The sequence below is a fragment of the Coniosporium apollinis genome (assembly GCF_000281105.1).
Source record: "Coniosporium apollinis CBS 100218 chromosome Unknown supercont1.25, whole genome shotgun sequence".
In the NCBI taxonomy this organism is placed as follows: Eukaryota; Fungi; Ascomycota; class Dothideomycetes; genus Coniosporium; species Coniosporium apollinis.
Genome location: NW_006913287.1, coordinates 207,559 through 219,527, shown reverse-complemented (window position 1 = coordinate 219,527; position 11,969 = coordinate 207,559). Strand labels below are relative to the sequence as shown.

Genomic DNA, 11,969 nt, shown 5'->3' with positions numbered 1-11,969 from the left:
ACATGTCATGTACGGCAGATGCAGTGACGAAGTCAATGTGTGCGCCTCGCTTTCTGTCCAGTTCAGTATGCTGTGCGATGCAAATGCGACGGCGTCAACGGCCGATCTAAATTTGCACGAATTGCTTAAAGTGCCAGGATAACACCTTCACTATCAGCTTTCACCGACACATGATCCTGGATCCAGGAAGCGAGTGTCTACTAATCCTGTTGTCCGTCTCTTCATACTCCCTTCCTACTTGCATTGTCAGCCTTGCTGATGCAGCATGCGTCGCGTCAGGGAATGCGGACGAGCTTGTCGATTGTGTGCCCTACTTAGTCGCAGGCAGCAAGGCGCACCACGACATCTGCATCTAGCCGAAAACACCCCGCAATTGCCAACACAATCCTGTTGTGATACGACGACTACTCGTAGAACATGATACTCCGAGTAGTTGTCCGGAAGAGTATTGGCGTAACCAGTGATCGCCAGATTGTGTTGCCTCGTTCGCCTTATTCTCTGAGGCTCTGCTCAGCTGACTTGTGACCACGTACCGAGCTTACTGCACGGACGGGGCGATGCATCGCCGTCAAACTATGTATTCAAGGTAAGCTTCCGTGATGTTGTTAGGCATAACTTCTGCCCTTGTCTTACTCGCTGTGTGGTCGTTGAGCAAGTTTCCGTTGGCTGCCTAGTCGTTATCTTGCCTTTCGTCGTGCCCTTATAAGAAGCAAACTCATCTTGGTGCTTTGCATCTTCCTCATTCTGCTGCTTTTTTCTTATTACTACAACATGTCAGACACCGAGGACATGGTGGTGATCGAGGATTACTCATGTGCTCAGCCTGATGTGATCGAGGCGGCCGAGTATGAGAGAGGAGTCCATGGCACTCGAACCTCTCTGCCTGGGACGGACCAACGAATGGACTACCAAATGCAGCTTATGCTTCTTGAGCAGCAGGGAAAGAAACGGTGGCTCATGGCTCGTCAAGAGCAAGATATTTTGCATCGTGGGTCGCCGGCGCCCCTGTCGTCTCCAGCAACACTAAAGCACATCCCACGCGGTATACCTGAACCATCAGCAGTAGCTCTTCCGCCACCTCCGCCATCTCAGACATCTTCCGAGCGGAGGGTGACTCCTTGCCCACCAGGGGCGGCCTCGCCTCGTGTTTTAAAGAAGCTCGTCCCACCGGGGGAACACATAGGCTTGCCACAAGGCACGCCCCTCCCTAGCAGAGTTCTGGAAGATAGGCGCGAAGAGGAGGATACTACAGACAACAGCAAAGACAATTCGGCTCCGCCAGCTCCGCCTCTAGAATTTGAACCTTTCTGGCCGAGCATTCCCCCGCCAGGATTGCAGATCTGCTCGCCTCTACCGCCAAAAGACTTCCCCGGGCCCGTCCCACCTCCGCCACCTCCAGGTATCTCATATCGGATGCCTCAGAGAGTTACTTGCTGTCCTCCACCTCCACCTCCGCCCATGCCGTTCTCTTACCCCGTAGTGGTCCCTCCTCCTGGGCCCAAGATGAGCAAGAAGACCGCTAAGTTCTTCGCGGGACCGCCGCCTCCCCCCGCACCAGGGAACGTTACCTCTCCATTCCCGCTTGGCGCCAAGTCCGGTAAATACTCATGTCGTCTCCGTGACAAGGATGGCACGAAGTGCCGGTTCCGCTTCAGCACATATTCAGCCCGCAAGAACCATGAACATATACACCCCGATGTCCGAGGCAACCGCCGCAGTAAAGCCAGGGATTACTCCGACAGCGACATGGGCAGCGTAGCTTCCTGGAATGATAGTGACTCCGAGATCAGCGATTCCGATCTAGACTATTCCGACCGCATTGACAAAATCTTCTCCTACCGGCCTTTCCTCCGCCGCAAAGCCGACTTCCGGGACGGCACCGTGAGGCTTGAGCCCTTTGGCCGCAACGTCTACGTCACCACCCATCCGGCTACAGTCGTGGACTTCAAGAAGTTCCTCCCATTCCTCAAGCACGCGAACCTTGACTGCTGGTACATCTACCCAACCGCCCACTGGTTCAAGCGGGCGAGTGTGCTGGAAGAGGCAGGTTGCGAAATCACATCCCTGGTCCCGGCTGATCGCGCCACCCCGGCTGCACTCGACTTCCCCACCATCGTTGTGACCGCGGCATTGACGTCGGGTCTCGAGGACGAGATCGGCGAGTGCGATGTCGATCCCGACACCAGCGAGTGCGATATGCGTGCTCACCGGACCCTGCCGCCGCACAAGAGTCTCACGTCTGCCAAGAACGAGTTAGCGTACTACTCCATTGTATCGACATTCGAGGACAAGATCGACCCGTATGGAGGCTCGCCGTTGATGGTGCAACTGTCGAGGGATACGACGATATTCAAGGTGATGAAGATGGGCAGTCGGGAGGCAGCTGCGTCGCAGGCGTTCTGGAACGCCGGCGCCAAGGGATGGAGCACGGTGTTCACATGTGCCGTCAGGGAAGATGCCGAGCTGGTCAAGATTAAGGATTATGAGTTTGTCAGGGTGGAGCAGTGCTCGGAAGCTGTTGGGTTGGGTGGGTCAAAACAGGGGCAGAAGGAGAGAGTGTTTTATTGATGCCGGACTTCATGGTTTTATGTCTCTCCTTCATCTTCGGAGCTATTGGCTTTATGCGAGCGAGCACAAAATCTCGGCAGTTGCTATCCTTATCGTACATCAGGGCAAGTAACGTCAGTCTTAAAAAAAAGTGTATCAAGATTTCATAGCTTCAACTATTGAGCATGGTTCATCGACTCCCAGCAGTACGCGTGCGGCTCGCAGTACACTTTTGGCCTCTGATATGAAAGCATAACGCATAGAGGGCCGAACCCAAGATGAATAGCCTGTTATGGCTTCTTGCCTTAGACACGGCGTTCGGCGCGTTCGGCGTGCCTTTTGATGTATAAGTTGACGCATAGCAAGCGAACTACACGGTAGTAGATAAAGCTGTATTGACGTACTTATCCGCATAAGCGTGCAGATAGCATATAGAACTATTCCGTGTCTTCATAGAGGCGATATGTGAGAGTAGATTAAGTGTTCGATGGAAAGCCTTCTATAATAACGCAAGATACCGTGGCATAGCTATATCCAGCTTAGGTCCCAACTTAGAAGGGTGTTCGTATAACGCGGTGGCCTAGTTGGTAATATGCCGTATATCTAATATAAAGGCTATCACGAGATGGTTCTATCAGGGAAACAACGTTGAAATCTAGTTCCCTGAGTCGTTCCAAGCTGATGCTACTAATTACGACAAGACCCTGGGTAGTTGCGCTCGTGCAAAACGTTTGCCTTGATTAGGATCACAGTTACGCTTCAGCTGTGAGGCGATACAATGATGATTAGAAGGCGTGCGCACTTGTTTATATGGGGCATCGAAGGCCGCCAGCATCCAGAATCCACGTCTATTCAGCTTCTATACAGGCTGAGTGGAGCATCTCGCGTCTTGATTGAAGGTTGATGTAAACCGACCGTCGTTGCCAGAGCGTGAACTACATTGCACACGCGCAATCGTTGTGAGACGCACTGAATGCTCGGAGCGCCACTTTCAAGACTCTCCCCGTGGAACACCTCTCTTCACGTGGACGAATATGTAGCTACAAGCGTGATACTCTCTATCGTACAAATGGCCATGATCTACAAGTCAATACAATATACAACCGAGCCTGGTACGAATCAGGGTATCAAACGGCCGAGCCCCAAAGTCCGCACAACGTACTGTGCAGAACACCATCTTACAATACGCCTCACAAGCCCCCGGAACTATCGCTCAAGCACCGCCGCTCCCTCTCTTCTCCATCACCTCCTTCAAAATCCGGACGACCTCTTTCTTTTCCACCATCTTCCCATCCAGCTCCGCCCCCGGCGCAAACAGCCTCTTCAACACCTCCCCCATCTGCACCTTGGCCCCCCCCTTCTCCACCTCCCCGACCGTCCGCTCCACCACAGCCCTAACCTCCACATCCCCCATCGTCTCCGCCTCCAGGCCCTCCGCATACTCCTCCAGCACCCGCCGCTGCTCCTCCTCCCGCTGCACCAGATCTCCCCTGCCCGCTGCCCGGAACTCCTGCTCCGCGGCCTTGGCGCCTGAGGTCCGCTTCTTGAGGAGGGAGAGGAGTTGCAGGTCGGTTGTTATGGGCGAGGAGGTCTTGGACGAGTTGGTGATTTCGGCGAGGACGGCGCGGAGCACCGCGAGCCGCGCGGTATCTTTGGCTTTCATGGCATTCTTCAGGTCAATGCGGAGTTTGGCTAGGACGGGCGATGCAGGCGGTGGGGTTGCGGGCGCTGAGTAGAGGCATCGGAGGCATGGCTGGCGTGCTGTAGGTTGGAGCCGTAGGCGGGAGGAGAGACGGAGGGGTGGTCGGGGCATTGTGGATGTTGGATGAAGGCGTGACAAGCTGTGATTGATTTCTTAAGCCTCGGATGTAGGTTGGCGTAGAGTTGCGGTAATGACTGCGCCTAATGCAAGCTACGGAAAGTGGGATTCAAGTCTGTTTTAGGGTCAAGATGTAAAGTTGGAGCAAGGAGCTTGCGGCATTGCTCGGGAGACGGCAAATTCCGCCCATATATTCATATACGTAAATCCCTTGCTGGGACATCCCCCTTGTGCCTGGAACGATTTTTCGCAATGAATATGGAGATTGATGACGAAGAAGCGCCGCCATTGCTGGTGACGGATGATGCTCCTGATGCGTCTTTCACTGTTGTAACTGAGCTAGAAGAGCTCAACGTTACTAAGGTTCCAATAACGATAGTCACTGGTAGGTTGCCTCATCGAAAGCTAGTTTCTCATGTTTAGCCACAAGATAAAGCTTTTAATCACACAATATAGGCACAGATCCGCTGTGCATCTCCTGTGTCGCGCGTTTCTCTCCTCTCGGACTCGTCAGAATTTTAGCAATCTAATACCTGTTTACTGAACCTATAAGTCAGAGTTACTCTTGGTAAACTTCGTTGTCAAATTTGTATAGAGTGACTGAATGCGATTTGTATGCGCGACTGCTTTCACAGGGCTATAACTCTAACCAGATCCTGGCAGGTTACCTCGGTGCAGGAAAGACTACGTTGCTGAATTACATCCTCAATGAACGGCACGGGAAGAAAATCGCCGTCATCCTGAATGGCTTGTATACTCTCTGTCCCCTTTCCACGCTGACCACGCAGCTGACAGCTTCTCGCAGAGTTTGGTGACTGTGAGTTCTCCCTATACTAACGGAACGCCTGCGTCTACTAAGCACGCTTCCGTCCCAGCCGCGGACATTGAGAAGAGCTTAACCGTCAGCAAAGACGGCCAACAAGTCGAAGAATGGCTCGAACTAGCCAACGGCTGCATCTGCTGCTCAGTAAAGTCCGCGCTCCCAACCTTGTTCACCGAGCCTCAGATTGACAACTCCAGCAGAGACTCCGGCGTCAACGCCATCGAGGCCCTCATGGAACGCCGCGGCGCCTTCGACTACATCCTCCTCGAGACCACCGGCCTAGCTGATCCAGGCAACATCGCGCCCCTTTTCTGGGTAGATGAAGGACTCGGAAGCACCATCTATCTCGACGGCATCGTCACGCTCGTTGACGCAAAGAACATCCTTCGAAGCCTGGACGAGACGCCTGCGCAGCCGCTTGAGCCGCACGTAGACGCTCACGGGGGCCCGGAGCTCACGACAGCGCATCTGCAGATCTCGCATGCGGATGTTGTGGTGATCAATAAGAGCGATCTTGTCACTTCTGTGGAGCTTGAGGCTGTTAAGGAACGCATACAGTCGATCAATGCTCTGGCAAAGGTCCATGTGACGCATCACAGCCAGGTACCGCAGCTGGAGGGCGTGCTGCTGGATCTGCACGCGTACGACTCGGTCGGCGCTGCGGAGCTGGACTTTGCGGCGAAAGGGCACAGCCACCTTGATCCGGTAAGTCATCTGATACCCTTCTCCCAGCGAATCGCTGACCGAAACCACTTAGACGATCTCAACCCTCAGCATCCCCGTCCCCATCCTGTCACCCGCTCAGCTCCCGGTGTTGGACGAGTGGCTCCGCTCCCTGCTCTGGGACTCTGCCCTTCTGGCGCCGCATCTGGCGGCCGTGTGCCCAGCCCCAAGCACGAGCAGAGCATCCTTCGAGATGCATCGGCTGAAAGGCCGGATACAGCTGAGTGATGGCTCCGTGAAGCTCCTGCAGGGTGTCCGCGAGGTCTTCGAGATGCTTGATGAGAAAGACGCTTCGAAGGGTGGAGATGCGCCGAGTGGTACTGGGCTGCCGCGTCCAGAGGGCAAGATCGTTCTGATTGGGCGAGGCTTGGATGCGGAGGCTTTCCGGAGCAGTGTGTATGGGACTCTAGGCGTGCAGCCATTGGGCTAATAGAGATATTTTGCGCGCGGCCTCAAGAGTCGTAGCATTCTGACCGCTAGATATGCCATTCTGCCGTTTTCAGCGTGGTAGAAGACTGGTTTTATCTGTCACCGTTGCTTGTGTAATGGAGGTTCACCAAAGCAACAGCGGCCCCGGAGCAAGTAAGGAGCAGCGTATCGACCAGAAACAGGATATTGAGGTGCTACCCAACAACTGCTAGATTTGTTCACTACCCCTACCCCTAAGATGGATATCCCCCCCGGCGAGAAAGCCCCAGAAAACTGCTGTCATTTCTCGGAGAGATGAAGTCGCTTCCCGAGTTCATTGCTTTTCATACTCGGGTTAGTGATGCCAAAACAAAACCACAACGCCGGAAATGCCCTAACCCGCTCCAACGACTGAACTTCAAGACATAGACCACCCGAGTACGTGCCGTATGTTTACTACGGAAAGCGAGATTACATGGTTGACGAGGACGAGGAGGCAGTAGCTTCCTGCGCCGAGTCATCTGCCTCGCCCAGAGTGTGCCCGTTGCCTCTCGCGTGAAAGCCGTCAATCGTAACGTTTACCGCGCCCGCTTGGACCAACTGCACCGGTCAAGATCAGCGTTGGCCCAAAGAACATATGAACGAACAAACTCACCGCTCTGCTCAAGTCATCAATCAAATCATCCACATCCTCAATCCCAATACACAACCTAATAATATCCTCGGGCATATTCCTCTCCTTCCGCGTCTTGGCATCAATGCTCGCATGGCTCATGCGACACGGCATGCTGATCAGACTATTGACGCATCCAAAACTGACACTAATCGCAAACAACCGCGCACTCTCTACAATCCGCTCGCTGACATTCACATCCCCCGTCTCGAACGACAGCACGGCCCCCGCGCCCCGCGCCATGGACCAGTGCAAGTCGTACTGCGGATGGCTCTTCAGCCCGGGGTAGCGCACCTTGAAGCCGTGCTCCTCGAGAAACTCGGCAATGCGCTGCGCGTTCGCTTGCTGCTTCTCCATGCGCACGCCCAGCGTCTTGATCCCGCGCAGCAGCAGCCAGGAGTCGAAGGGCGAGAGGCCGCAGCCGGAGGCGTTGATGCTGAAGTAGAGCTTCTCGCCTAGGGCGGAGTCGTTGACGGCCAGCACGCCGGCCATGAGGTCGTGGTGCCCGGAGAGGTACTTGGTGCCTGATTCGTAGACGATGTCGGCGCCCAGGTCGAGCGGGTTCTGGAGCAGGGGCGAGAGCATGGTGTTGTCGACGGCTACAATCGCGGAGGGCGCCGCTGTGTGTGTTATACTCGCTATGGTAGGGATGTCGACGATTTTGATGAGCGGGTTCGTGGGCGTCTCAAGTAGGACCATCGAGGTCTTGGCGTTCACGACTTCTCGCACCTTTTCGGGGTTGGTCGTGTCGACGTGGTGGACGATGATGCCGCCGTTTGTCGCGAGGTACTTGAGTAGCCGGTTTGTCCCACCGTACAGGTCGTCGCCTGTTACGACTTCGTCGCCGGGCCGTAGCAGCCGCGTTATGACGTCCAGCGCGCCCATGCCGGAGGAGACGACGAGCGCGCGTGAGGCGTTCATGATCTTGGCGAGGTGTCGCTCTAGGTGTGTGCGGGTTGGGTTGCCGGAGCGCGTGTAGTCGTATTCACCGCCGCCGCCGGTCGCGGAGGTTTGTTTGAACGTGGCGGACTGCGGTTGATACAGTGTTAGCTGATGTAATGAGGCCTGAAGGGATGCATCAATCGCCCAAATACCGCCTCGAACGTAACTCACCTGGTAGATAGGGACACTGCTCGCGTTGTACTGGTCGTTGCCCTCGGTGTATACCAGCTCGGTGGCCAATGCATATTTCCTGCCATTGCGGGGGGTCGAGGGCGCCGGTGACGGTGGTAGGTCGTGGCCATCTAGGTCTAAACTCTGGAATGCCTTTCCAAGGCCGGTGAGCTTCGAGGAGCCGGACATGGCGGTGAAGGCGAGCGGTTTGTCGGTGATGGAGCGGATGGCCAGGGCGGGTTACGAAGAGAGCGGTGGCGTCAATGGATAGCAGGTCCGTCGCAGAGTAGAGAGGTGATCTAGGGTCGGGGATGGAGGATAGCGATATTGCAGGGAGTGTTGTAGTGGTTGTGGTGGTTCTAGTGGTGGTGAGTGTACAAGATACCTCGACGCTGCAGGTACAGAGTAACAAGCAAAGAGTCAGTTTGCGGGGGGTCGAGGAATGGCGTCAGACAATCCCTGTCATCCACGCCGAACTTCGGAATGGCAGCTGCAGCCATCCACAGCTCAGAACATATCACCACATCCTTTGAACGGCGACATCAGACAATGACTACCTGAACCGTAGCATGGAGGCAGCCTTCAAGACCTTCTTCTCCTCCCCCCGCTTCGCCGTCGTAGGCGCAAGCTCCGACCCCTCCAAATACGGCCACAAAGGTATATCCCCTCCATCCCCAGCCTCCCATCCCACCTCTGCTCCCCAGCAGCACTAATCTTATATCTGTAGTCTTCGCATGGTACCTCAATCACTCCCTCCCCGTCCAGCCCATAAACCCCCGCGCCCCGACCGTCAACTGCCTCCGCGCCACCCACGCCACCCTCCCCTCGCCCGCCGCCCTCGACCAGCCCGTGCAGACCTCTCTCAGCATCATCACGCCGCCCGCCGCCACGCGCGAAGTGCTGAAGCAGGCCAAGGAAGCAGGCGTGCCGGCCGTGTGGCTCCAGCCTGGCAGCTTCGACCGCGAGGGCCTTGAGTACGCGCAGCGGGAGTTCAAGGCGGCGATTGGTGGGAGGGGCGGGAGGGGAGGGGAAGGGTGGTGCGTGTTGGTGGATGGGGAGGGGGCTATGGAGGCTGCGGGGAGGGAGTGGAGTAAGCTGTAAGCGGGGATCATGGGGGTGGTGTGGAGAGGTAGGGAAGGAAATGGGGGTCAAGATTGAACACCGCGAATGGAGATACGAACCAGGCGTTGGTGTGCTTCCGTAGGCTGCTGCTATTCGCGGAGCGGAGGAATGTTGGTATCTGCGGATACTGGTGCGTCAAATAGGATGCTTTTTTCTCAAGCAGGAAGGTGCAGAGCGGCGACACTAAAATGCTGATGGAGCGTGGGTCAAACCTGTTTTGAAGGCGCGATGGTCCTTGGGTATTTGTTTGACGGAGCGCCAAGTTATCAAAATTGATGGCGCAAAAACTTCAGGCGGTTCTGCTCCGTCGTATCAGAATCGGAGCATGAGAATTCTACCATGTGTAAGATACTTCAGGGGCACTGCTAGAAAAACGGAGGAAAAAGTAGATTCCAAGCGGCCTCTACCGCCACGACGCATACAGAAAGCGTATGTACATGTCAACGCTTCCGTAACATCGCAATAGACTGCAATGGCATGTCCCCCGTCCTATGCCCTGCCGTGAACACCACCGGCGCGGTATAAGTCTTCCTTCCCTGTACGAACCAAAATCCAAGCGAGACAGCAATGACGACGGCGAAAATCGCGATGGCGTAGTTCATGTTGTCCGCCGTAACCGGGGTCTCGAGCGGGAAGAAGCAGAAGATGATGAAGAAGCAGGAATAGCACAGCGCGATGGCGTTGATTGGCAGTCCCCAGCGACCAAGGCTCCAGCGTGCTGGTGGCAGTGGCTCTCCTCTCAGGCGCTTGCCGAGCAGGCATCCGATAGAGATGATGTAGGTGGCTAGGAAGCCCACCATCTGTATGCTGATGATGATGTTGAACGCCACGTCTGAGCCGAGGTTGATGAGGCACAGTACGATGTTGATGGCGATGGTTACCATGATGCAGTTGACGGGAACGCCCCACGTCGGGTGGATCTTCGAGAGCCAGGCCGAGCCGGGAAGGCCGTGGTCGCGGCTGAAAGCCCACAGCTGACGTGATTCGGTCGTCGTGCACGTGTTGTTGCCGCAGATCAAGAGCACGAAGAGGATGAGGGTGAGGCCCGTTGCGCCGCCCGGAGAGCCGACGTTGAGAAAGGTGTTGACAAAGGGCTCGTCGGCTTCGAGAGCGCTGTCAAGGCTGCCAATGCAAAAGCAGTAGGTGATGAGCATCACGAAGCCCATGCAGCCGTTCAGGAGGAACGCCCACACCATCGAGCGCGGGACGTTCCTAGCTGCGTCTTCAACTTCTTCGGCTGTGGGCGCATGTTAGCCGGGACTTCGATGCAACTTGAGGCACGATTCTGGTGCGAAAATGCGAGTATATGGGGCTTACCCAAATGGACCGCAGAATCAAAGCCAGCCATGCAATACAGTACAGTAACTTGACCAATGAGTAGCGAGAGGCCAGTATTGCTCCATCCTCCGCTGTTTACAACCTCCGTGAACACCTCGCTTGCCGAGTTCTTTGGCGCTAGGATCCAGAGAGGTAAAATTGTGGCGAAGAATCCAGCGAAGTGAAGTACCAAAACAATGATTTCAAACATAGGCAGGAAGCGCCTCCAGAAGGTGTTGAACGGTATAGTCAGAAAACCGAATGCGATCATCAACAGCGACTGCTGCCACCGAGTGAATGCGAAGTCTTCGTTCCAGTAGACAATCATGGTCTCCAATATCACAATGATGGGATATAGTCCGCCTGCGAGAGCCGGCTGCCAAGCGACGATACTGGTCCAGCCGGCCATGTAACTGAGAAACTTCTGACACCAGGGCGGCGCAAATTCCGAGACCCAGTGGTACTGGCCGCCGGCGGTTGGAGCCATTGAGGACATCTCGGCCAGCGAGACGACGACGGTAGAGTAGAGACAGAAGGTCCATAGGTACTCCCAGATCAAGCCGCCAAACCCTCCGTTGAGTAGCCCGCCCCAGGTTGAAACAAGGACGAATTCCCAGCTGCTGACGAAGACGGCAACGAAGCCCAGCGTTGCAAAGAATTTGAAGTTTCGTGGGACCTCCTGTTTCTTGCCCAGGCGCAGCATGTCCTCCTGGTCATTGTAGAGGCGTCCGGTATGGTCTTGCGATCCGAGGGACACGGCGGGGGAGTCCACAGAGGACTGCACGCTTTCCTTGAGCTCCATCTCGTCTGTCGGCGCACCGTCTCCAACCCGATGGTAAGTGAATGAAGTTGAAAAGAGAGAAGTCCAACCCCCGAGCAGGGAGGTCCCGAGGGAGGACATTGCTATTTCATCCAACGAGCCGGCGGACGCGGTCGAAAAACACCAACCGTCCCGTAATCAGTGCCACTGCCTGTCTGCGGCACAGCGGAGCGCTGGGCTAACACTAGTGCGCAGCATCGGTCCTTGGTTCACAGGCAAAGGATGTTGAGGGACTCTCGGCCAGGCCAGTGCTCTGTGTGGGTAGCGCGTGGATGGCCTGATGGTACGTTGTCGATCCAAGAGGCTCGTTTCTTCGCAGGACATCGGTGCAGGTCGACACCGCCTAAACGTTACAGTTGAGGATTAGACCCTGCGTGAAACGGCGAGTGGCGCAACCGGCTGCTTCATCCAAACAACCAGACAGCCGGCGGCCGGCTCGCTTCCGAACCACAGAGAAAAGCTTTTCTCCGTCGAGGCGCGGCTTCCACGGCCGTTTTCCGGTCCAGGCGCCTGTTGGGGGCTGCATTGAGGTGGAGCAACAGATGGTGAAGGATGAACTACACGTGACGGCGCTTTGCCGCGACAAGCAGGTCGTTAAACACAA

The 11,969-nt window shown here is 55.7% G+C and overlaps 6 protein-coding genes across 6 annotated transcripts; 3 read left to right on the top strand and 3 right to left on the bottom strand.

The window, feature by feature from the left end:
* Nucleotides 1-1,458: 1,458 nt before the first annotated feature.
* Nucleotides 1,459-2,568, top strand: W97_05356 (uncharacterized protein; the record flags this gene model as incomplete). Its single annotated transcript, XM_007783240.1, has 1 exon — nucleotides 1,459-2,568. The coding sequence occupies one exon, from the start codon at nucleotides 1,459-1,461 to the stop codon at nucleotides 2,566-2,568; it is 1,110 nt and encodes a 369-aa protein (XP_007781430.1).
* Nucleotides 2,569-3,760: 1,192 nt separating this feature from the next.
* W97_05355 (uncharacterized protein) lies at nucleotides 3,761-4,360 on the bottom strand (the record flags this gene model as incomplete). The annotated part of the gene is made up of 1 exon (XM_007783239.1): nucleotides 3,761-4,360. The coding sequence occupies one exon, from the start codon at nucleotides 4,358-4,360 to the stop codon at nucleotides 3,761-3,763; it is 600 nt and encodes a 199-aa protein (XP_007781429.1).
* Nucleotides 4,361-5,110: 750 nt separating this feature from the next.
* On the top strand, nucleotides 5,111-6,342 carry W97_05354 (uncharacterized protein; the record flags this gene model as incomplete). The annotated part of the gene is made up of 4 exons (XM_007783238.1): nucleotides 5,111-5,117; nucleotides 5,242-5,338; nucleotides 5,390-5,894; nucleotides 5,947-6,342. The coding sequence occupies 4 exons, from the start codon at nucleotides 5,111-5,113 to the stop codon at nucleotides 6,340-6,342; spliced, it is 1,005 nt and encodes a 334-aa protein (XP_007781428.1).
* A 449-nt stretch (nucleotides 6,343-6,791) lies between these two features.
* W97_05353 (cystathionine beta-lyase) lies at nucleotides 6,792-8,295 on the bottom strand (the record flags this gene model as incomplete). The annotated part of the gene is made up of 3 exons (XM_007783237.1): nucleotides 6,792-6,920; nucleotides 6,976-8,022; nucleotides 8,107-8,295. The coding sequence occupies 3 exons, from the start codon at nucleotides 8,293-8,295 to the stop codon at nucleotides 6,792-6,794; spliced, it is 1,365 nt and encodes a 454-aa protein (XP_007781427.1).
* Nucleotides 8,296-8,675: 380 nt separating this feature from the next.
* On the top strand, nucleotides 8,676-9,207 carry W97_05352 (uncharacterized protein; the record flags this gene model as incomplete). The annotated part of the gene is made up of 2 exons (XM_007783236.1): nucleotides 8,676-8,763; nucleotides 8,834-9,207. 2 exons carry the CDS (start codon nucleotides 8,676-8,678, stop codon nucleotides 9,205-9,207), a joined length of 462 nt encoding a protein of 153 aa, XP_007781426.1.
* Nucleotides 9,208-9,668: 461 nt separating this feature from the next.
* On the bottom strand, nucleotides 9,669-11,347 carry W97_05351 (uncharacterized protein; the record flags this gene model as incomplete). The annotated part of the gene is made up of 2 exons (XM_007783235.1): nucleotides 9,669-10,465; nucleotides 10,546-11,347. The coding sequence occupies 2 exons, from the start codon at nucleotides 11,345-11,347 to the stop codon at nucleotides 9,669-9,671; spliced, it is 1,599 nt and encodes a 532-aa protein (XP_007781425.1).
* Nucleotides 11,348-11,969: the final 622 nt, after the last annotated feature.